Source organism: Stegostoma tigrinum, chromosome 4, assembly GCF_030684315.1.
Source record: "Stegostoma tigrinum isolate sSteTig4 chromosome 4, sSteTig4.hap1, whole genome shotgun sequence".
NCBI classification, from domain to species: domain Eukaryota; kingdom Metazoa; phylum Chordata; class Chondrichthyes; order Orectolobiformes; family Stegostomatidae; genus Stegostoma; species Stegostoma tigrinum.
The window spans coordinates 9,656,370-9,682,806 of record NC_081357.1 but is presented as its reverse complement, the minus strand read 5'-3'; the positions used below and the strand labels follow the sequence as shown (position 1 = coordinate 9,682,806).

At 40.0% G+C, this 26,437-nt stretch overlaps 1 protein-coding gene across 10 annotated transcripts in view; it reads right to left on the bottom strand.

Moving 5' to 3' along the window:
- Window positions 1-26,437, bottom strand: part of LOC125452379 (serine/threonine-protein kinase MRCK alpha-like) — a 565,420-nt gene that overhangs the window by 188,493 nt on the left and 350,490 nt on the right. For 5 of the 10 annotated variants that reach the window (XM_048530678.2, XM_048530679.2, XM_048530672.2 and 2 more), the window contains exons 6-10: window positions 17,302-17,395; window positions 16,700-16,729; window positions 8,784-8,984; window positions 2,666-2,914; window positions 592-671 (exon numbers count right to left, since the gene is read on the bottom strand). In XM_048530678.2, coding sequence (XP_048386635.1) covers window positions 592-671; window positions 2,666-2,914; window positions 8,784-8,984; window positions 16,700-16,729; window positions 17,302-17,395 — 654 coding nt within the window. The remainder of the gene's footprint in view (window positions 1-591; window positions 672-2,665; window positions 2,915-8,783; window positions 8,985-16,699; window positions 16,730-17,301; window positions 17,396-26,437) is intronic. The other 5 variants (XM_059645157.1, XM_048530673.2, XM_048530677.2 and 2 more) reach the window with 1 other exon arrangement.

Below are 26,437 nucleotides of genomic sequence, written 5' to 3'. Positions count from 1 at the left end.
GTACTATCAAAGATACAGAACAGAGTCAGTGGGCCACATAGCCTCCATCTGTGTTGTAACTACTCAATGATTCTATAGTGTGTGTTGGAGGATATCATTACATTGAGGAGGCCCAGAAGTTACTTCTTTGAACCGCTGCAGTCTATTTAGTGCAGTTACACTTACAATGCTGTTGGAGAGAGTTCCAGGATCGTGACAGTGATGTATTTCCAAGTCAGGCTGGTGCATGGCGTGGAGTGGATTAAATTAATGCCCATTTGCCATTTCCCAGGCAACTGCCGTCTGTGTCTGTCTAGAGGCAGTGATCATGGGTTTGGAAGGTGCTGCCAAAGAAGTCTGAATGAATTTCTCTGAAGCATCTTGCACAAAGTACACACTGCAGCTATGGTACACTGGTGGTGGAGGGACTCAACATTTGTGGATGTGGTGCCAATCAAGCGGCTGCTTGACTTGGTTGATGCCAAGCTTCTTGATTTTTGTTGGAGCTGCACTCATCCAGGCAAATACTGTATTATAGCAAATGCTAAAAATGCAGCTGTAAGTGAGGAGGATACAGATTCATATCGCATAGCAAAAAAAAACTACACCTACCAGTTAGTAGTATATGTGAATCCTATGAATGGAAGGTGGTGCCCAGAGAAAGCCGTATGTGTAGGTGGAGGCATCGTCTCCTAAAATAGAATTAAAAACACGTTTTACTGACTTGTTTCTTTTCTTATACTTATGACAGGTTTTAGAAAAAACAATCTAATGATGGCTTCTGTGTCCTTTCCTCACTGATAATGTGTAGCATTCATTAAATAATTACCTCCTGCTGATGTAATCTTGTCTCAACAAGGAGAGATCATGAGAGAATCCTTAACATCATGAAGCACTAGTTTCCATTCCTTTCCAGCAGTTTTACTTTATTAGTAACTTTCTCTTCACAGAGCACTTCACAGAAAATATTAAATCATATCACAAATTTCTTATTCTTAGGGCTTTGCAATGCCATAACATTTGTTATGTTGACCATAAGAACTATGGTTTTTCCAGTGGTTCTTGCCTCCAGTAAACATCGTTTTGTAAAATTCCTACCTGTATACATTTATCTTGACCTAATCGAAAATAGTAAAGTTTTATTTGCAATAAGACACAATTTGAAGGATGACATGTGTACAAGCAACATGAAGAAAATAATTAAGAAAGGTGAGAAGACATATTTCAAAACAAAATATCAAGAGGATTCTGGCTTCACATTAGGATCATAATTCATGTTTTAACTTCAATCCAATTACCATGCCGATGCAAATCCTATCTCTCAGTACATTCTCCAGAAAGTTTAAACTCGTGATGGATTGAACAATTTCATAGATTTCATGCTGGAACCTACACTGTGCAAACATGTCTTCTCCTCATAAATTTGATGAATAAACTCTTGGGCGCTTCGACAAAATCCTATATAGACAGTTAAGCACTTCCAACGTAAATTACACTTTACATAAACTGAGTCAACCTTCCATTTAATTGTTTAATCCCAGTTTTGTGAACGCCTATATTATTCTCAAACAAACCAAACTTTTTCAGGTAACATGGACATATAAGATTCTTACGGGACTTGACAGGATAGTTGTGGAAAGGTTGTTTCCCACTGTGGGAGAGTCTAGGACCAGAGGGAATAATCTCAGAACAGTGGGTTGCACATTTAAGATATAGGTGAGGAAGTATTTCCTCTCTCAGAGGGTAATGAATCTATGGAATTCTTTACTGCAGTGGATTTTCGTGGCTGGGTCATTATGTATAATAAAGGTTGAGGGAGACAGATTTTGAATCTGTAAGATAATCAAGGGTAACGGGGAAAAGGGAGGAAAGTAAAGATCAGGATTATCAGATCAGCCACGATCTCAGTGAATGGCAAAGCAAACTCAGCAGTCCCCTCTCCATCCTCCCTGGGCTGCCCTATCTCCTCCCTACCTCCCCACCTACACTCACCTTTACTGGCTCCATCCCTACCTCTTTAACTTGTCTGTCTCCTCTCCACCTATCTTCTCCTCTATCCATCTTTGATCCAGCTCCCCCCTCTCCTTATTTATTTCAGAACCCTCTTCCCCTCCCGCATTTCTGATGAAGGGTCTAGGCCCAAAACATCAGCTTTCCTGCTCCTCTGATGTTGCTTGGCCTGCTGTGTTTATCCAGCTCCACACCTTGTTACCTCGGATTCTCCAGCATTTGCAGTTCCTATTATCTCAGTGGTATGACCTATTTATGCTCTTACATTCTATTGCCTTTTATGAACTAAGGTTAACTGGAATATTGTTATGGGGGTGAATAATCCAAAAATATAGAACTTGCACTTAAGTTGACAGGACAGATACAAAGAAGGATATTTCAAATAATACAAGGAAAAAAATTTAAATGATGTCAGATAAAAGTTCTTGAAGAGCTGAAAAGAGATAACATCTTTTTCTGTTCTGATGCTGATTGACATGCTGTGTCCTGCTAACGTTCTATTTTTAATTCAGCATTTTCTTTTTATCTCTATAGAATTACTAATGAATGATGGTTTTGTTGAATCCTGCTGGTTTAATGAAAAATCAACTGTCTAAGATATGGCTTCACCTTAGAATTACATCCACTTCTAAACTAAATTCCTCATCTTCAAACTCATACATACAAAGTAACTTACAGAATTTTTCAAACAGTCATCATCCACATCAAAATTTGACGTGTCTGTGGGACTGCTAACTTCAGGGATATAAGGTGCTTCACAATTTCTGATGTTGTCCCAATCAATGCCACCAAAGAATGGATGTTTCTTAAAGTCTTCAATCCCATGTTGACCCAGCCGGTGCTCCCTGCTGCAGATAAGCCTCCGAATAAGATCTTTAGCATTTTCAGAAACATCGGCGATTTGCACTGGGAACTGAAATCGCTCCTGGTCGTGGGACAGGTAAATACAGAAGTTAATCACATGCTTAGAAACAAGAGGCTTCCAGGTAATATTTCGTAAAGCATCAGAAATTACCATACCTAAATCATTGACACTACCCTTGATACAAATATAATATTTTTTGAACTGTTTCTTAAATTTTAGGGTAATCCTGGGTAAGTGGTAACTATTCAGTTCAAAACTGAAAGTAAAAATTCAGAGTGAAATATTCACCTTCTGCATTTCTGTTCATTATTCACTTGGCTTCCAGAGCCTTTATGTATGCAAAGCACAACAACCAAGAAAGTGTTTTGAAACACAAAAGAAACACATTGATACAGTAATGTACTAATACACACATCTGTTCAGTTTCAATTTTCTTTTTGCGGGAACTAAACTGAGGAGTTGGAGACTGAGCAGTTGAGGAAGAAGGAATGGAGGGGAGACGGGAAAGGGAGAAAACAGAGAAACAAATTAAAATGGGAAATGCTGGCACTGGATTGAGGGGCAGGTGGAAGGGAAGGGTGTGTTAACTAGTAGGAAAAGAAAGACGAGGAAAGAAGGGAGCAAAGCAGTTCTTTTTTAAATTCATTTGTGGGATGTAGGCATTGCTGGCTGGTCAGCATTTATTGCCCGTCCCTAGTTGCCCTTGAGAAGGTGATGGTGAGCTGCCTTCTTGAACTACTGCAGTCCACCTGCTGTAGATTGAGCCAAAATGCCATAAGGCAGGGGATTCCAAATTTTGACCCAGTGACAGTGAAACAACAGCGATACGTTCCCATATGTCTGTTGCACTTGTCCTTCTACACGGAAGTGGTCATGGGTTTGAAAGGTGCTGCCTGAGGATCTTTGGTGAATTTCTGCAGTGCATCTTGTAGATAGTACATACTGCAGCTACTGAGGGTCGGTGGTAGAGGGAACGAATGCTTGTGAATGTTGTGTCAATCAAGTGGGCTGCTTTGTCCTTGATGGTGTCAAGCTTCTTGAGTGGTATTGGGGCTGTACTCCCCACAGGCAAGAGGGGAGTGCTCCATCACACTCCTGACTTGTGCCTTGTAGATGGTGAACAGGTTTTGGGAAGTCAGGAAGTGAGTTACTTGCTGCAGTATTCCTAGTCTCTGACCTGCTCTTGTAGCCACTATGTTTACGTGGTGTGTCCAATCAAATTTCTGGTCAATGTGGGGGAGGTAAGAGAGACAGAAGAGCAGAAAGCACCTGCCCAAGTTTGCATGTTGAACCTTTCCTGCAAACTGTCACCGAAATTGCAAACATCGTCAAGTGCCTTCCCCACAATGTCTTTGCTACTTTCCACCCAAGAGGATAAAATAAAGCAAGTATGGAGATGGATGCAGAATAATACAGAAATATAAGGAGAAAAAACAACAAGGACAGAGCAGCAAAAAGACACAGGGAAGGAAAAAGATAAAACAGGCAAACACTCAGCAGAAAGAAAAAGAGAGGAGCTGCAGAATATCAAGAGAAAGAGAAGAGGCAATAAACACAGAGGTGACAGGGACTATGAAGAGACTGCATGGATGTGAGTTTGCTCGCTGAGCTGGAAGGTTCGTTTTCAGCTGTTTCGTCACCATTCTAGGTAACATCATCAGTGAGCCTCCGACGAAGCGCTGGTGTTTATTTCTATAAATAGAAAGCGGGACATAACACCAGCGCTTCGTCGGAGGCTCACTGATGATGTTACCTAGAATGGTGACGAAACGTCTGAAAACGTACCTTCCAGCTCGGTGAGCAAACTCACATCCAGAACCTCATCCTGAGCTACAAATCTTCTCAAAACTCGCTAGAGACTGCATGTTCTGCCTTGGGATGAACAATGGCATAATGATGCATTTGTGGTACTGAAGTTTATTGTGGTACACTTGTTATAAATATGACTCTGTCAAATCTTTATTTCCTTCACAACTTTGAATTTTTGTTGATTGTCAAATCTGAATTTCCAATCATATTGATGCCACCATTTAGACTGCATGCTCCATCTCTGTAACATTGGACAATTCTGCTCCACCTCAGCTGTTCTGCTGCTGTAACCCTCTGTAACTACCAGACTTGAATATTCCAGTGGATAGCTGGATAGTCCCCCATTTCTACCCTTTATAACTTGATGTCTAAATCCTCAGGCTGAACAATGTTTTGGCAACTCTATATGACTCCTCCTGTGATCTAATATGATTTTGAGCCTGCTCTGCCATTTTAGACCATAGCTGATTAGCTACTTCACTAGCAATTTGCAAATTATCCCCAAATCTCTTGATATTGTTAATAACACAAAATTAATCAATCTCTGTTTTGAAAAAGATTGAGCTTCGACAGTCCACTGGGAAAGAGAACTCTGAAGATTCAACACACTCTAAATAAGGAAATTCCTTCTCATGTCGGTCCCAAACGGCGTACCTTTTACTCTTAAACTGTGGGTTTTAGACCCTGCTGGCAGACAAAATTTCCTTTTGGCATCTACCCCATCCATCCCTAGAGAATTATTTGAGTTTCTATTTCAGTGCCTTTCATACTTTTAAACTCCAGAGAATATAGGCACAGTCTGCTCATTGGACAGTCCCACTATCCCAGAAATCAGTGTGATGAACCTCGGTTGCATTCCCACTGTAGCAAGCACATTCTTCCTTAAGCAAGGGGAACGGGAATACACACTTCAGGTGCAGTCTCACCAATGTTTAATACAAAACAATACAAATATAAAACAAAACTTCTTCACTCCTGAACTTAAATTCTCTTGCAATAAAGACTTACATTTTAACTGCCTTCTGAATTGCCTGTTACCCATGTATGCTGGTTTTGAGTGATTTAAGAATGGGGATACCTAGGTCCCTTGGATATCAATACTTTTCAATCTTTTAATAAATACTCTGCACTTCCATTCCTCCCACCAAAGTGGATAGTTTCGTATTGTCCACATTATATTGCAGGTACCATGCTCTTGCTTACTCACTCAAGTCTACATAAATCCCCATAAAATCTCTTTGCATCCTGCTCACAACATGCATTTCTCAAATTTTGTTTTATCTGCAGAGTTGGAAATATTGCCTTCAAATCCAAATCAGTTTTGATAGATTCAGAACAGACTGAGAATGGCTTATTTATTCCTAATCTGTGTTTTCTGCCTGTTAATCCATCTTCAATCCATAGTAATCCCACGAACTTTAATTTTGTTTACTAACTTCCAATGAGAGACCTATTCAAAAGCTTTCCGAAAATCCAAATGCACCATATTCAATGGTTTGCCCTGATCAATTCTGCTAGTAATATCCTCAAAAATCTCTAACTGGTTTCTTCAAACATGAATACTGTTTCATTAATCCATACTGACCCCATCCAATTAGATAATTATTTTCTATATAGCCAGTAATCATATTCTTTATTATAGATTCCATGTATATTTGCTATGATTAAAATTAAAAGGTTGCTCTCCCTTCTTTCTTAAGCAGTGGGGTTAAATTTGCAACCTTCTAATCTGCAGACACTTGCAGAATTACTAGAAATTTGAAAGATGATCACCAATGTCCCTGCAGCCATCTCTTTTAACACTCTAAGTGAAAATCATCAGGTCTTGAGAATCTGTTAACTTCCAGTTCCACTAATTTCTCCAAGATGACTTTATTTTTTATTGATAGTAATTTGTTTCAGCTCCAAACTCTCACTAGACCCTTGGATCTTAATTATTTTAGGGAGACTTCTGTGTGTTCCTCTGTGGAGACACGCACAAAGTACATTATTTTTCGATTTACAATTATAAATTCTTTAATAGACCCACATTTGTCTTTGCTAATCTTTCCCTTTTCAGGCAACTACAGAAGATTTTACAATCTGTTTTAATGTTTATTGCTATTTTCTGTACACACTTAAATTTCATTTTCATTACAAACATTTTGGACCTCCTTTACTGAATTCTAAAACGTTCTAAATCTTAAAGCTTACATTTTTTTGGCAACTCTGTAAGTTTCCTCCTGAAATCTAATAATATCTTTATCTTTTATCTGTGGCTCTCTCACTTTGCCTTTTTGGTATTTGTGCCTGAATGAAAAGTATGTTTTCTGAGAATTAAGCATTAATTCTCTAAATACTGGCCAAAGCCTATTCACTATCAAACCTGTAAATGTATCTTTCTAATAATGCACCACAGTCAACTTCCTCTTCATACCTTCAAAATTGCTCCTGTTTAGATTTAAGATCCTGTAGTAGCACAGTGGCTCAGCGGTTACAACTGCTGCCCCACAGCACCGGAGACTCAGTTTCGATTCCAGCCTTGGGTGACTATGAGTTTGCACGCTCTTCCTTGGGTCTGCCACCACCCTTCCCTTGTATGCACTTCTGCCATGAGCTCCAGCTCCCTCCCACAGTCCATTGTTGTGCAGGTTAGGTGGAATGGCCAAGCTAAATTGCCCCAGGGTGTTCAAGCTAGGTGGATTAGTCATGGGAAATGTGGGGATGTAGAGATAGGGTGGGAGGGTGGGGCTGGCTCTGGGTGGGATGCTCTTTGGAAGGTTGGTGCAGTCTCAATGGGCTAAAAGATATTTTGTACGATTCTAATTTCAGAATGAACTTCATATTTTACAAACCTACTGGACAATTCTATCAAACTATGCTCACTATTTCCTACAACTAGTTTATTAAATAGCATTTCTTCAATGAATAATACTAGATCTTAAATAGTCTTTGACCTAGTTGCAAAAACAGAAAATGCTGGGAAAACCCAACAGGACTGGCAGCTGTGTAAAGAAAGCAGGGATAACATTTCAAGGCCAGCGACCCTTCTTCATAACTGTCCTAGTTGGTTCCTCAAAATTCAAAACTATCTCAAATGCATTTCAGGAAATCTTCCATCCTAGACCCGAAACGTGAGCTCTGTTTTTTTCCAGCACAGATGCTGCCAGACCTGTTGACCTTTTCCAGCAACTTTGTTTTCGTTCCTCTACAGAATTGGTGCTCATTAGATTTACCTAGTTTATATGCAGATTGAAGTCACTCACAATTACTACATTCCCTTTGCTCTGTGCACCTCTAAGTTCATGATTTATGTCATGTACTAAATTACCATTTGGCGGTCTATAAAACATTCCTACCCTTGTTGCCTCTTGCCATTTTCTTAGTTCAATTTCTAATCAAAGCAATTTTTAAAAAAATACTTCTAGTTAGGTGATTCGACCATAATGTAGATGGCTTCACTGCTACTTTCCTAGCTGTTTTTATTTTTTTTATGGCACGTGAGGGATGACTGGCTGGGCAAGCATTGATCTCTCATCCCAAGTTATTTTACGGAAGGTGATGGTGACTGCCTTCGTGAACAGCCGCAGTTCATGTGAATAGGTATACCCACAGTGCTATTAGGAAGGGGAGGAGGTTGCAACAAACTACCAGGTAACCACAAACATTTCAACTGTGCCATGCAAGGTGTAATGGTACAAAATCTTAAAGTTTTTATATGATGATCCCACAATCAGAATTATTTACACTCTCCATTTCATGCTGCAAAAGGAATGTTGGTGTTAATTTCCTCTCCACCAAAACATACAAATTCCCATGCTGTCTCCAACTTCAGAACTGATATGCCAATCGAGTAATTTCTTTTGCTAAGCCTGTTCCTTCTCTGAACTTAGAATGCGCTTTGAAAGGGAAGAAACTTAAAGCAGAAGACAACATTTTAACATAATTTCCCATCCTTGTAAAATAACATAGCTTTTAGAGAGATAGGTGTAGACCATTTAGCAGAATACTCCCTTCTTAATAAAACAACACATCTTAGATTGCTAAGGAATCTTATGGGAACCAACTGTGCCCATTGTCATCTAACAGGGGAAAACATCAAAAATCACAGGTTGGGGGGGGGAGAAATAAAGACACTCACTTTGTGGTTCATAATTTTTCCGTAGGTTTCTACTAAAGATTCTGCATAAAAAGGCGTTTCTCCAAAAAGCATTTCATACATGCAGACACCAAGTGACCACCAGTCGCATTCTGGCCCATACTTTCCTTTGCCGTCTTCCATGGCCTGCAGGATTTCAGGAGAAATGTAGTCAGGTGTCCCAACTGCAACTGAAGACTGGACCTGTATCACAGAAATAAATGTTAGAATTCTTGGAATCATACTAAAGCGAAACCTAAAACCAAAATAACAATCAGGTCTCATCTATCTTCCCAAACCAAGTGTTCCCTCTGATTCTTTTTTTCTGAAGTGCCTTTGTAAGACATTTTTCCAATATTTCTGGAGAGGACATTAAATATAAGCCTAGATCAAGTGCTAATGACTTTCAGAAGTTTCTGATGAGCCAGATGAAGGAAGTTCATTGACTCGTAATGTTAATTCTACTTCTCTGCCACAGGAACATACAAATTAGGAGGCGATAGCCCAGTGATATTATTGCTGGATTGTTAATCCAGAGACCCAGATAATACTCTGGGAATCCAGGTTCGAATCCTACCATGGCAGATGGTGGAATTTGAATTCAAGAAAATGCCTGAAATTAAGAATCTAATGACGATCATGAATCCATTGTCGATTGTCAGAAAAATCCACCTGGTTCACTAATGTCCTTTAGGAAAGGAAACTGCCATCCTTACCTGGTCTGGCCTACATGTGACTCCAGACCCACAGCAACGTGGCCTACTCTGAACTGCCCTCTAGGTGATTAGGGATGGGTAATAAATGCTGCCTAGACAGTGACGTCTTCATCCCATTAATGAATAAAGGAGAAAAAAGGAGCAGGAGTAAGCTGCTTGGTCCCTCGAGCTATTTGATAAGATCATATCCGCCACTGTCTTATATAGGCGACGCATTATTTTTAAACACTGAGCCCAAGTCCTTGAATTGTACCCAGGAATAAAGATTCTCTCTCTTCAGGATCGCATCTGTTTCACACAAGGCACCTCTCACTCTTTTATCATCCAGGAGATACAAGCCAGATCTGTCTAACCTTTCCTCACAAGACAACCCATTCATTCCAGGTATTAATCTAGCAAACATCTGAACTGCTTTCAACACAATTACATTCTTTGTCAGATATGGAAACCAATATTATACACAATATTCCAGATAGTGTCTTACCGATGCCCTATAAAAACTGAAATATAGCCTGCATACTTTTGTATTCAATTCCACTTGCAATAAACTATAACATCCTATTAGCTTTCCTCATCATTTACTGCACTCACATACTAATCGTTTTGTGATTCCTTTAGGACATGCAGACCCCTCCATTCAGATTTGTGCAATTTCTCACCATTTAAATGGACAATTCCACACTTTTCCAAACTATACTCATTTTTTGAGGTCTTTTCCCACTCACCTAACTTATCCCTTTTGTAGCTTCCTCATTTGTCCTCTCACCTTAATTTTTGAACTATCTTGTGTCACTAGCAAATTTAACAATCACACCTTTGGCCCTTTGTCCAACTCAATTATATAAACTGTAAAACGTTGAGGACCAAAATAATCATTTCAGCACACCATTCATTACATTTTACTAACTGGAAAATGACATCTTATGCCTACTTTCTGCTTCCTGCCTTTCTTCTCACTAATTTTCTATCCATGCCAATATATTAGCCTTTACAACATATGTTTTTATTTTCCAAAATAACTTTTCACGTGGCATCTCATCAAATCATCTCGCTGGTTAGCACTGCTGCCTCACAGGACGAGGATTTGATTCCAGCCTCAGGTGACCGTCTATGCGAAGTCTGCACATTCTCCTGTCTTTGCATGGATTTCCTCCGGGTGCTCCCGTTTCCTCCCACAGTCCAAAGATGTGCAGGTTAGGTGGATCAGCCATGCTAAATTGCCCATAGTGTTCAGGATGTGCAGGGTTACACGGATAGGGTAGAGGAATGTGTCTGGTTGGGATGCTCTTTGGAGGGTTGGCATAGAGTCAATGGGCAAAATGGCCTGAATCCATACTTTAGGGATTCTATGATTGTATGAAATGCCTTCTGGAAACTAAGAACATATGCCCACCAGTTCCCCTTTATCCAGAACATATTACATCCTTAAAGGATTCCAATAAATTGGATAAACACGACTGTTCTTTTCTCAAAATTGTGTTGACTTTATTTGATTACATCAAGCTTTTCTATATGCTGCGGTACAACTCAATTATTACTAGCTTCTAACATCTCCCTTATAACAGATGTTGATCTAACTAGCCTGCAGCACCCGCCTTTTTATCTTCTTTTTGCAATCTAACAGGTCAATTTATGAACAAGCATAGGAAATTTTGCAGCATTAAAATCAATGCATCATCATCTTACAAGCCACTTCTTCTAACTCCACAGGATAAAGTCCTTCATGACCTGGGAATTGTCAGCTTGCTAGTCTGAATATTTGCTCAGCACCATTTTCCTCGTGCTTGTAATTTTCTTGGTTCATCCATCCCTTCCATTTCCTGATTTACAGATATTTCTGAGATGTTCCTTGTATCTTCTGCAGTGAAACCCAATGTAAAAACCTATCTGATTTAGCTGTTACCTTCTAATTTTCAATAACTTGTCAGATCCACTTTCTGTATGATCCATGTTCACTTTAACTCAATTATTTTCCTTTTCAATCATCTGTAGAAACTCTTGCTTTCTGTCTTTATAGCCATCCATCTTTGTACAAAACATTCTCCTTTAAGTTTGATGCTATCTTGTATTTTAATTTAGTGAACCACAGATTGTGGAAGTTTCCTACTTGTTGGAATACATCTGTTTTCCCCTTAAAATAAGTATCACTGTATCACTAATGACTAACACCTAATCTAATTTGCCCTTCGCAGTTGTTGCAGAATCAGCTAAGTTTACTGCCCAAATTCTAAACACGAACCCCAATAGCGATCTTTCTAGATGGCATTCACCATTATTTAGAAACAATGACTAAACTCTTCATTTCATTGTACCATCTAATCATGGCTAAACAAAGAGACTGTGAACTGATTATATGCAGGATTTATAATGTTAACAAGTTGCATATGTTACTCATACTCCAAGTAGACAAATTGCCCAAAAGAGAAGATTTGGGACAAAAAGACTAAAGAAGACAGGCACAGTAGAATATCATAAGTGAAAGGCAGATTTGTTTTATTCGCTCATGGAATTTGGGCATCACTAGCTGGGCCAGTATTTATTGCCCATTTCCAGCTGCCCATGAGAAGGTGGGGGTAGTGAGCGGCCTTCTTGAATTGCTACAGACCATGTGCTCTAGCTGACCCACAATGTTAGGGAAGGAGTTCCAGGATTTTGGCCCAGTGACAGTGGAGGAACACCACTTGGAGGGGAATTTGCAAGTCGGGGTGTTCCCATACGTCTGCTGCCCCTGTACTTAGAACATAGAACAGTACAGCACAATATGGGCCCTTTGGCTCACGATGTTGTGTCAACCCAATATCTTACTGTAAGGACAAACTACCCTGCATATCCTACATTTTACTATCATCCATGTGCCTATCCAAGAGTTGCTTAAATGTCCCAAATGCATCTGGCTCCACTACCACCGCCGGCAGCACATCCCACGTACCCACCACTCTCTGCGTATTGAACGATGGTATTGGTCATAGGTTTGGAAGGTGCTGTTGAAGGAATCTTTCTGAATCTCTGTAGTGCATTTTAATGGTACACACTGCTGGTACTGAGCGCTGATGGTAGAGGGAGTGAAAAATTGTGAATATGGTGTCAATTCAATGATGTTGCTTTGTCCTGGGTGGTGTCAAGCTTCTTTAGTGTTGTCGATGCATCCAAGTGGGGAGCATTCCATCACAATCCTTGCTTCTGCCTTGTAAATGGTGGATCTGCTTTGGGAAGTTAGGAAGTGATTTAGTTTCTACAGAATACCTAGCCTCTGACCTGCTCTTATTGTCACTGTGCTCATTTGACTAACCCAACTTAGTTTCTGGTTATTGATAATAGAGGATTCAGCAAGGGCGATGCCACGGAATCACAAGGGCAATGGTGAGTCAGCATCAGAGTAGAAGGAAAGTCAATTTTCCTAATCCACTGATGCTGCCTGACCTGCTGCATTACTCCAGCTCCACACTGTGTTGACTCTGATTCCAGCATCTGTAGTTCTTGGTATGTTCGACAATGATGAGATTCTCTTTTGTTAGAGATGGTCATTGCCTGGCATTCGTGTGGCATGAATGTTACTGCCATTTGTCAGGTCAAGCCTGGATATTGTCCAGACCATAGCAATGACAGTATCACCAGATTCAAAACATTAACTGCTTTCTCCCTGCAGATGCTGCCTGGCCTACAGAGTTTCACCAGCAATTTGTCTTTTTCTGTTAGGTTTTGTCCAGATCTTGCTGCATTTGGATATGGACTGCTTCAGTATCTGAGGAACTATCAGAGATATTCTATAACTGAGATGACTGATCTCCAACAATCACAAACATTTTCCTCTGTGCCTGGTCTGACTTCAAGCAGCAGAGAGTTTTCTCCACTGATTCCCAATGACTCAAGCTTTGCTAGTTGAGTTAGTAATCTGATTATTTCCATATCAATTGTAATTAACAAGTAACTTGACGTAACAAACACAGAAAATATTGGAGAAATTCAGCAGGTCTGGCATCATCTATGGAAAGAGAAACCGAGTTAATACTTCAAGTCCGATACGACTCTTCTTCAGTAACAGGATGGCTTGTTCTTGTAACAATTGAAAATTGCACATGTTGAAGGTTTCCAATTTTTCAGATAGGAAAAGCCCTCTTGTAGCATCATGGTAGTGACCCTATCCCTGGACTGAGAGGCCCAGATTCAAATTCCACTTTCTCCAAAGATGTGTAATAACATTTCTGAACAGGTTGATTGCAAAAATAGATGATATTGAAAAAAAAAATGCATAAATCTATGAAATAAAATGTAGTTTTTGCAACAGAGTAGCTGCTAAAGGTCTTACAAAGAGTTAAATCAGACTCAAAACGTTAACTCCCTATTAATTATTTCTATCTCCCTCTCTCCATTGATGCTGCCCAACCTGCTGAGATTCGCCAGCATTTTCTGTTCTTATTGCAGATCTCCAGCATTTACTGGCATTTTGCATTTACTGATTGAGCTTGTTAGGTCCTCCAGGAAATAGTTACTAGATTGGGTCTGCTTTAGGTGTTGATGGATCCAACAAGATGGAAAAACACACTTAGAAATACAGGAAGAGAGCAGGCTATTCAGCCCATCCAGCCTGTCCTGCCATTCAATATGATCATGGCTGCGGTTGCATCTGAAAGGTTCACAACATTCTTAAGTAATAAAAAATGAATTCTCTTCATCTCTGACATAGTCCTGTGGGATGCAGATTATCAGGCCCGGGGGAAATGTCAGCTTTTAACTGCATTAATTTCTCTACTGCTTTTTTTTATTTAAATACTGATTTTCTTCGATTCTTCCTTCTCAATAGATCCTCAGTTCTATAACATTTCTGGAAAGGTAAAACCAAAATGTGTGTTCAATTCGGCAAGTTCTTTGTTCCCATTGCAATGCCTCCTCATTTCTAACAAAGGGACCTCTATTCATGTTCATTAATCTTTTCCTCTTCACATATTTAAAGAAGGTTTAATAGTCAGTTTTTATGTTCCATGCAAGTACAATTTCTACTGCCTTTTCCCCCCTCTTGATTAATCTTTTTGTCCTTTTTTGCTGAATTCTGAAATGCTCTCAGTCTTCAGGCTTGTTGATTTTTCTGGCAAATTCATATGCCTCCTCCTTGTATGTAATATTATCCTTAATTTATTTTGTTCGCTTTGGTTGAGCCACCTTTCCTATTTTATTTTTGCATCATTTAGGAATAATTGTTTTAATTAATACATATGTTGCTTAAATATTAGCCATTACCTATCTTCTGCTAACCTTTTAGCAAGGCTCCCCAAAGCATCATGACAAACCTGTGCCTCAGAGCCTCATAGTTCCTTTAATTTAGATTCAGATTTAACGTCTTCACTCTCAATCTTAATGAAATTTTTTGGTTACTTTTCCCTAACAGACCTGCACAGCCAGAATGTTAATTATTTGTTTCAAACTGTGCAATATCCAGACTAGAACAGTCTGCACTCTAACTGCTTCCTTAACATGTTACTCTAAAAGAAAACATCATGTCTACATTCCAGGAATTCCTCTGCCACAGTATAAGCCTGATTTATCCAATAGATAGGTAGATTAAAATCACCCAAGATTATGGTCGCACCCTTACTATATCTGTCTCTAATCTGTTTAATGTGCTTCATTATGTCTCTGCTGTTGTTTGGGGGCTTCAAGATAGCCCTATCAATGTTTTCTGAGTCTTGGTCTTTTTTATTCCCACTTATACAGATTCCATAACATGATATTCTGAATCAAATATGCTTCTTCACTACTGTATCGAGTTACTTTTATTAACAATGTTACCTGCCCTCCTATCCTATTTTTCTGTCAATATCATAATCATGTATATCTATCTGATGCTGCGAATTCATTCACCTAGGTGGTAAAGGGCTCAGTCTTGGCGTATATCACTGAAGGAAGCTTGGATGACTTATAGGGCCAAATTCAAATTTGTATCAAAGTGTTCTGCTGAATCCCCTCCAATATCATTACACTTAGAAAATTCCATTTTCTACACAAATCCCTCAAAAGTGAGAGAAAAGTGCAATGCGTACATAGATTAATCAGTCACAGTGAAATATGCCAACCTACTATTTGCAACTCAACTTAGGCATTGGATTCACTGAGAAAAGAGGAAAATCCAGCAGCAACAAGCACTCTGAGCAGAAATAACTCAGCAGACATTAAGCAAAGTTGTCTCAAACCCAGCAGATACATGCAACTCTGTGCTCAGGAAATACCTCGAGGGAATTAAAGTACATGCTTAATTTTAATGTTTAAAAATAACATTTCTCTTTCACTGCTAAATTGCAGCAAGTAAGCTACCACACAGTAAATACTAGTGCTGTTCCCAAGAAAATTACTGTTTCCATGTGCTAATGAAGCTTTGATAAGCTCTGCAATTTACGTCAATGTGATAAGCATGAAGTCTTTGTAGCTGCACACAAATCTCAGTATGCAGACATGATGCATACTATAAAATATTAGAAGAAAATATACCAAGAAAGAGTCACTGAAAATTTAGTAAGGAATTAATTATATGCACAGTGTATTTCAGACACGTGTTTGTGATATAATGTAGCTGGGACAGTACAGCACTGCTGATAAGGATGCATATGCATGTGCAACCGTGAATGAACATCAGTGCAGGTGAACAGAATTGTAAGTTTGCATGCAATGATACACCATCAGCAAAGAACTAAAGTATAATGCATTCATGTAAGGTCAATGGTTCTACCAGCATTTGTCTATTTGCGTCGGTGGCGTAGTTCTGGTTTTCATGTGAATACTCATCTCGTCACCCTGGTAAAATAGATGCTTATCATGGTAAAGAACTGTGTGAGTGAGGCATTTATCCTGGTAGAAGGGTTTGAGAGTGAGGGCTATGGTTAGGATTAGGGTTTATCCTGATAAAGGGCCATGTGATTGAGGATTAGGGTTAGGATTAGAGTTTATTCTGGTAAAGGGCCATGAGTGTGGTGTTTATCCTGGTAAAGGACTATGTGGGGAAATTGTGTATCCTGGTAAAGGGCTGAGTGAGATGTTTACCTTGTAAAGGGCTATTTAGTTTTGGATAAAAGTATTTAGCTTTGGCTAACTGTGATGTTGGTACATTTCTGTCTTGTGTCGGAGTAGAGCTGCTGGCATGGCACAGCGTGACCCCCAGTGTGCAAAATAGAGGGCTTGAGCGTGAGACACACACGTGCTGCCTGCCTGGGTTACCTGATCCTTGCTGAGTAGAGAAATCGTTCTCTGGAATGAAAAAGGAACTTGTTGTCAATATATCACAAAAATAAGTACAGATAGGGTGGGCATTTGGCTCATCTAGCTCAATCTGCCAATAGAAGCCTCACTGCTGTCAGAAAGATTACAGTTAAAAATTTATAAAATAAGCATTATTTTTATGCATACATGCACTCAAATATAACATTTCTTTAACTGAAGATACTAGAATCTCAAATTTAACAGAAAGTCTGACAGCACCATTACATATAGTACCAAGCTTGAGCAACAGCCAAGCAGTATGTAGGATAAGAGGGATTGTATTCTGATAATACCCAGCTAGCTATCTCTTTTAGAATGATGCTTCAAGTGGAGGCAAGACACACCAGTTTAAGAGAAGGGGAGAATCTTTATAGATGTTATGTTTAAGGGACTGGCATGGGTAAGGTGCAGAGACAATCTTGACTCTCCAACCAAAACATGCAAACCAACTAGGATGAAAGAACATTGGGAAATAATTTATTCTCTGCATTCACGCATATCATCTTAACACATGAAAATTCTCCAAAAAACATTTAAAAGAGAAAAACCACATGACTTACTGTTCCATCTTCCATGAGTTTGAGACAGGAGCCAAAGTCTGCCAGCCGGATGTGCCCATTTACATCCAGTAGAATGTTGTCTGGTTTGATATCCCTACAAGGCAAGAACAAGAAGTTAGTCTTCAGGTCAAGTATCAATTACAGTAAATTGATACAGTTTCACACAAATAAGATGCACCTTAGAATCAGTGCATGCATTTCCTGCTGTCTCATCTCAACCTGTCAGCACACAACAAAATTGCAGCTTTTATTATTTTCTGAGTGACGTACTTTTTAAGACTATTACAACTCGAGATTACACGGGTAATATGCTGTATGTAACCCATAGGAGGTACAACAGAAATAGGACTAGATGTAACATTATTGATGCACTTTTCATGAAGCTCTAACTTAATTCTGCGCAGGGGCCAAGGACTCCATTTCCTGGTGGCCTGAGAGTTTCATTGCACGGGCATGGCGTAGCAGCCAGATAGTCCTGACATGCTCTCTTTCGGTTTCCACTCTACAGTTAAAGGGGTATGTCATCTGGACAAGTGCTTGCCTAGATGGGTACTGTGGCACACAACCACCATGGAACCCACTTTGGTACCACAAAGAAGAGCCCTGTCTTAGAACCACTAGCAGACGAGGAGACTGCAGGCAGTGAAAATGATGCTATTTGTTGGTTCTGGCAGTTAAGACTCAGTGAAGCTGTCGGAAGCTGTTAGAAAATCACTGTCTCTCTGCTTGAGAAAGTCAGGGCTCAGAAGAAGCACTAGGAGGCATATATAACTCAGAATACTCATGTCCAGTGAAATGCAGAGCATTGCTAGCTTGGTAACACGTACTTGTCTGCATTATGTGCTGGATTGTAGCCAAGGTAATCCAATGAAATGCAGTCCCAGGAAAGCAAATTGGGCCAATGAGAGGGGAGCTCTCATTGAAGTAGTCTGAGTTCATGCAGTCTTTGAGGAATTCAGAGACTAGATCTTTGAAAGCAAAAACTTGAAATTCCCCGTTAAGGAGAAAGATCCCTCATAAGATTTTTTTAACATGTTATCACTGTCATGCAGGTGGATTGTTGAGTAATTTCATAGGATCTGCTTTGGATCCGTCTGCCGTCTCATGCGTAGTGTGTTATACTCAGTCACGGTTTGCCTGTTTAATTCCTACTTCCTGGTGTCTATTCTGGATGCTTAGTTACAATCTATTGAGGCAATATTTAAAAAAAAACTTAATGAACAAGACGAATGGAGAACACTCCATTTTGCCAATCTGATTTCATTCAATAGCCTCAGAAAGGCCGATGTCTTCAGCTTGCCCTAACTTATCTTCCTTGCCATTTCTAATGTAATACACAACAATGTGTGTTTACATAGCACCCTATGAGTAGCAAACCTCATTGCTGTTCTCACTGCAAAAGAATATTCCCTCCCTGCTAACAGGTTATAGGATGTTGTTACACAGCTGCAGAAAATTCTTTCGGAGAAAGGATAATTAACCAGATGCTGTGGTCCACATTGGTACCAAAGACTTAGGTAAGAGATGCGGATGAGGATGAGAAAATAGATTTCTGGAGCTGGATAGGAAATTTAACAGCTGGACCCATAAGGTGGTAGCCTGAGGATGACCCCCAGCCTTCAGAGGGATAGTGACAAGCAGCAACTTCAGCAGGACAGTGACATGATGGCCAAATAGGTAGTCACCTGCCAGACGAATTTCAACACAGTGAAATGTGAGGCAATGTATTTTGGTAGAAGAAAGTTGGAGGGACAAGACAGGCTCAACAGTTCAACTTTGAGGGGAGTATAGGACTAGAGGGACCTTGGGGTTCAAATGCATGATTCCCTCAAGATGGCCAGGTAAGTTGAAACAGTTGTTAAGAAGGCTTATCGGATGCTTGGGTTTGTAAATAGAAGTATAAAGTATGGAAACAAGGAAGTCATGCTACATTTCTACAAATCACTGGTCAGATCACATTTGGAGTACAGTTCTGGGCACCTTACTTAAGGATGTTAAAGCCCTGGAGAGAGCTCAAAGCAGATTTGCTAGGATTATACCAGGAATTAGAGATATCAGACAGAAGGAAAAATTTGAGAAATTTGGCTTATTCTTCTCTGCTCTGAGGAGAATAAGACCAATTTCTCATAGAGATGTTCAAATTAAGAACAATTTGACAAGCTAAAGAAGGGCATACCTTTTCCATTAGTTGGTATGTCAGAAGAGATCATAATTTCAAGACTGTCGGCAAAAAAGCCAGAAGTGAGATAAGGAATTCTTTACTCAGAAAGTTGCTGGGATTTGGAAAGCACTGCCTGGGAGATTGGTGGAGGTGGATTTTATAAGAGGTTTCAAAAGAGAGCTAGATATATGTATGAAAGTGATGAATTTAGCCAGCTATGGAGACAGGGCTGGAGAATGGAGCTAGTTGGGTAGCTCTTTTGAGAGCTGGTCAATCAGCCTCCTCTGCACTGTAAAATGCTCTGATTCTATGATTCAGTCCCACATAATAGTATTCACAGAATTAGGAGAACTGAGTGATTGAACATGTGCTCAGAGGGCTGGTGTAGGAGGGCAATATCTGAGGCAGGTGGGACCTATAAAAATTGGGCAGTCTAGACCTGAACAAGCCAGTAACCTTGCAGGGAGATTTGTTAATGCTGTTGCGGAGATTTTAAACTAGACTGGCAAGGAATGGGAACCTGAGGACAAATTCAAATCTGGAAACTGGAGACAGAAACTTAATAAATATGCTTGAAAGACAGATAAGGCAGAGCTTAAGAAGTGTACAGCTTGAGAATTTAGCAGTATTAAAATCTATGTATGCTAATGCAAGAGGATACAGGAAATAAAACTGACAGCAGACAGAAATATGGCAGCAGAAAATCATTGTCATAATGGAAACTTGGCTTCAAGAGGGGAAAAAATGGCAGCTCATCATTCCTTGACTCAATTTTCAGCCAAGACACAAAAGGGGGAAAAAGTGGGGGCTGCATAATCAGTTTGCAAAGCTGTTACAACTATGAGGAGTGATGATAATCTAAATGAAACATCAAAAGCAGCCATACAGGTTGAGCTTAGAACAAAATAGGGGGGATAACCATTGATAACAAAGTGTGGAGCTGGATGAACACAGCAGCCCAAGCAGCATCTTAGGAGCACAAAAGCTGACGTTTCCGGCCTAGAGTTAGCTGTGTGCTGTAGACTTCAAAATCATGAGAGGGAGATGGAGCAGCAAACATGTCAGTAAATTTCAGACTGCAGAAACAATCACGCAATAATAGTTGGGGACTACCCAAATATCAACTGAAGCACACCAACAAGAAAGGCACAAAATCCCTGAGCTGCATTCAAGATTCCAATTTTAGCCAGCATATAACAAGGTCAAAGAATGGGGGGTGCAATTCTGGAGGTGGAAACCTTTGGAGGAAGTAACAATAAGAAGTGATGATGGTAGTACAATGGATGTTGTTTACACAGATTATAGTAGGGTAATTGACAGGGTCCCACATGGCAGATTGATCAGAAAAATTTAAGCTCAAAGGACAGAGGAAAATATGGTGTGTTGGATCCAAAATTGGCTCAGTGCCAGGAAACAAAGGGTAATAGTTAATGTATGTTTTATGAATAGAAAGTGGCTTCCAGTGGTGTTTCACAAGGGTAAACGTTATGTGTCTTGATGTCTGTGGTATATAGAGTCATAGAGTCATACAGCACAGAAACAGATGATTCCTTCCAACTTGTCCACGCTGGCCAAGTTTCCTAAACTAAACTAGTCCCACTTACCTGCGTTTGGCCCATATCCCTTTAAACCTTTCTGAATCATGCACTCACCTAAATGTCTTTTAAATGTTGTAACTCACCTGCATCTACCTCTTCGTCTGGCAGTTCATTCCACATATGAATCACTCTCTGTGTGAAAAAGTTGCCCTTCGGGTTCCGTTTAAATCTTTCTCCTCTCGCCATAAAAATGTTCCCTAGTTTTGAACTCCCTATCCTTGGCAAAATACCTTTGCTATTCACCTTACCTATGCCCCTCATGATTTTATGAGCCTCTATAGGATCATCCCTCCGCATCCAGAAGTCCCAGCTTATCTACCTCCTCCCTATATCTTAAACCCTGCAGTCCCAGCAACATCCTAGTAAATCTTTCTAGATTAGATTAGATTCTCTACAGTGTGGAAACAGGCCCTTCGGCCCAACAAGTCCACACTGCCCCTTGAAGCATCCCACCCAGACCAATCCCCCTATAACCCACACACCCCTGAACGCTACGGGCAATTTAGCATGGCCAATCCACCTAGTCTGCACACCTTTGGACTGTGGGAGGAAACCGGAGCACCCGGAGGAAACCCACGCAGACTCGGGGAGAATGTGCAAACTCCGCACAGACAGTCGCCTGAGGCGGGAATTGAACCCGGGTCCCTGGTGCTGTGAGGCTGCAGTGCTAATCACTGAACCAAAGTGCCGCCCTTTTCTGAACCCTCTCCAATTTAATAATATTCTTCCAATAGCACGGCAACCAGATCTGCAACACAGTACTCCAAAAGAGGCCTCACCAACATTCTGTACAAACTCAACATGACGTTCCCAACCCCTATACTCAATGGTCTGAGTAATGTAGGCAAGCATACTAAACACCTTCTTAACCAACCTATCTGCCTAAGACGCAACTTTCAATATATTAATGCTTCAGGTTTAAATGTGGGAAGCTAATTTGGAAAATTTGCAAATTACAGAAAAACGGGCTGGATATTTGATAGTGAAGAAGATGGCTGTCAGCTACAGAGTGATACCAATGATTTGATTAGGTAGGTGGAAAAGTGATAAATGGAATTCAAATTGGAGAAGTGAGAGATTAAGCATTTGCAAGGGTAAACAAAACAAGGGAAAGCACAGTAAACGGTAGAATATTGAGAGGGGTGGAGGAAGTGACTGACTGGAACGCATGTCCGAACCAGAAAATGCCGGGCAGGTCGGTAAGACAGTAAAGAAAGCATGTGGAATCTTTTCCTTCCCCAGAATAGATGCTGAATGCAAATGCAGTGGTATAATGCTGGAGCTAAATAAGACTACGGTAAGGCCACAGCCAGGGGTTTGTGTACAGTTCCAATCACCACTATACGAAGGACTTAATTGTTCCAGTAAGAAAACAGACGAGATTTACAAGAACGTTGTAACAGCTTGAAAACTGCAGCTATGAGACTAGTGATATTTTCCTTAGAATGGATGAGGCTAAGGGGTGACTAAGTTGAAGGATATAAAATAATGAGGGGTTCAGCCAGAGTGGACTGGAAAGATCTACCTCGCTTGGCGTGAAATCAATTACCAGAAGTGTTGATTTAAAGTGATTGGTTGAAGAATACAAGAAAAGATTTTTTCACCTTGAGAATTTACTGCACAGTTTGGTGGTTGAGACAAAAACTTTCACCTTACTTAAAAGGAACCTGGATTGGCACCCGAAGCACTGTAGACTGTATAACGGGCCAGATCCTGGAGAGTGGGACAGAATACCAGTTCAGACATAGTGGAGGATGGCAAAGGTAATTTTTTTATTTGTATACAAAATTGACTTGAAATCTGACTTCAGGAAAGAATGCTCCCACAAGCTTGTGTATCTAGTGCAATTTCTTGTTTCACATCAGCTAAATAATGTAATATGTTAAATAGACAAGTTATTCACATTCAGGTTTTCCATCATCTCATTAGCCTGTTAAAGCAACATCTGGCTATATTTATAGAGTGGAGAAAATAATAAAGTAAACACTAACACATAATTACTCTTAAGGCATAAGAACTATTTTTGGCTTCAGGACCCGACAAATGAACAACTCCTTAAATAGAAGCCATACAAAATATTGGCAGTCAAGGCTAAGGCTGTTAAATAGCATTGAAGTATGTCTATAAAAATCATAAAAGTGCATTAACATGATAATTGCAGCTTTTTAAAATTCTCTCATGGGACATGGACGGTTGCTAGCTGGGCCAGCATTTATTGCCTGACCCTAGTTGCCATTGAGAAGGTGGTGGCGGTTAAACCTCTGCAGTGCATATGTTGTAGGTAGAATAAATCAAAAACTTTCACCAGGAACATACAGAGGCAAAGTCAAGGCATCAAGTTTACAAACCTCACCCAGATATCTAATTTGAATTTATACGGTATTTCCTTCATTTTTGGTAAATTTTAAGCAATTTCAATTAGGAATGTAAAAAACATATTCAATGTTTCAAATTTTATGATGAAAAATAATCCAAAGAACCTAACTCCAGTTTATGCACTGATTTCTATAGGAATTTCTGATGTAGTTAAAGTTCACTCAAAACTGCAATCTTAAGAATGGATCTGGGGCTTGAAGTCAGGAATTGTATTGTACTGTATTAATTACCAGATTGCATTAGAAATTTAATGCCAGCATATATGGTCTGTAAAATTTAATTAGGAATTCCTACATCTACATTTAGAGCAGATTGCTTAAAATTGGCATGCTGCGTTAACATCCTCCTCTGATAATGATTCTTATGGTTTACAATATGCCAAGCAATAAAAGACAAGAAAGTGCAACTACCATCCAAAAATCAACCAAATTCAAACATTACTTCACCTGGAGGAAAATTCCATCAAAAGAATATTGCTTAAAATGCAAGAAATAATATTAATCACAGGTGTAACATGACAGTGTTAGGAATGCTGCATAGCATCCAGCAGAGTGAAAGCTGGAACCACTGAATTAATGTAAAAAAGAAGGCTGTTACATTTTCTAACTATTCTAAAAGTAGGAGACTATTATAGAAGATGGTTTATGGCTAAGGACATTTAAAAAAGACAGAGTTCGAGAATATATTGCCTTAACCACAGAAATCAAACGTACAGATGTTACACTAAGTTTTTATAATTGTTCAGAATATGATTGAAATACATGCTTAAACCAGTGCATGACAATGGGTCTATAAATGCATTGGAAGATGCAGAGATAAATGCACTGAGATATGCACAATTGAAGTACATGGTCAAACCATGGCATTATAAAAGTTTTAAATGTGCATCAGCAGATGGAAAGATAAATACATCTAGGTATATTATGTACCACCTCCATTGTCAAATAAGCATAATACTTGCACTATACACTGCTTCGCATTTTTCAATCATAACTGTTAAACCATTTAACAAAGTGTACGAAGGAAACTGGTTAGACTAAATGTTGGATATTGGGGTCCCTTAAAACTGAATTTTCCCAGCATTTTCAATGTAGCAGTGGATTTTAGTTAATAACTATTATGGCAATGTGATACACATGTACACCAAGAACAGGAAACTGGAGAAACTTGGCATCACCACTAGCAGCAGCCAAGCCTCCCCCTGTACCACAGTTGAAAATAGTACCACTGCAGGAAAATCCATTGTCAGCTGATCGGACCACACCCTTCAAACGGATGAGATTGAAGTTCTCAACCAAAGGCCCATTTACTTCCCCACCACCAAAACGTATCCCTGTAGTCTCACAAAAGACACAGAAACATTTATCAGATGAATGAGACTTCAGGAATTCTTCCAAAATGTCAGCAGCAAGCCCAATGAGACAACCAATGATCTGAAAGAGTTGACCTCGAGATCTGCGATGGAGCGGACAAAGACAGAGTCAAATTGGACCCCTCAGAAGGGCCATTGCCTGGGCTTGACATGAATGCTCAAGCAATCAAGGAATGTGTAAATGCCAGATTCATCAGCTGCACTGACAAAGTAGCACAAAACATCACCCAAGCACAGCACAACAACATCCAAGCTCTCAAGTCCAACTGCAGCATTATTAAACCAGCAGACAAAGGAGGAGCCAGCATCATACAGAACAGAATGGACTACTGTAAGGAAGTATACAGACAGTTGAACAACCACGAAAACTACAGACAATTACCTGCTGATCCGACCAAAGAATATTCCTGTGAACTCAACAGACTGATCAAGACTTTTGATCCTGTCTTTCAGAGTACCGTACAGACTCTCATCCTGCGTACTCCTTGCTTGGAGAGTTCTACTGCCTTCCAAAGATATACAAAGCCAACATATCTGGACATCCCATTGTATCAGGTAATGGGATCCTGTGTGAGAACCTCTCTGGCTATATCGAGGGCATCTTGAAACCCACTGTACAGGAAAACCCCTGTTGTGATACTACAGATTTCTTACAGAAACTCAGCACCCACGCTCAAATTTAACTGAGAACATTCCTCATCACAATAGACATTTTGGCACTCTATACCAGCATCCCCCATGACGATGGCATGGCTGCAACAGTCTCAGTGCTCAAAACCAACGACTGTCAATTTCCAGGCTTCTTCCTACATCGCATCCACTTTATCCTCGATCACAACATCTTCACCATCAACAACCAGTTCTTCATCCATGCACAAAGAACAGCCCTGGGATTTGCTCCCCAATATGCCAACATGTTCACGTACAGATCGGGCAAGACTTTTTTGCTGCACAGGGCCTCCAACAAATGCTATACACCAGATACGTGGACAAAATGTTCTTCCTTTGGATTTATGATGCGGAATCACTGAAACAACGACAATACTGTTACCAACAAGTTTCATCCCACCATTAGACATACCGTGGACTACTCTTTAGAATCAGTCTCATTTTTGGACATATGCATCTCTATTAAGGTCAGGCACCTCAACACCTCACTCTACCACAAGCTGATGGATAACCACACGATGCTGCACTTTTCTAGCTTCCACCCTAAACCTAGTAAGCACACACAGGATCTGCTTAGATGAGGAGTAACACGACAGACACCTAAAGGTGCTGAAGGATGCCTTCATAAGAACAGGATACTCAACTTATCAATCATCAGTTCTGACATGCCACAGTGAAAAACTGTAATGACCTCCTTGGAAGACTGACACAGGATATGACCTATAGGGTACCCTTGGTCATCCAGTACTTCCCAGGAGTGGAGAAACTACGCCATGTTCTTCACGGCCTTCAACACAAGTTGATGGCAATGAGCACCTCACCAAGATCTTACCTACACCTCCACTTCTCACCTTCATACAACTGCCAAACCTTAAACTGAGCATTGTTTGCAGCAAAATACCCAGCCTTCAGGCCAAAAGTGGCCACAACACCATACGACCCTGTTGTGACAACCTTTGC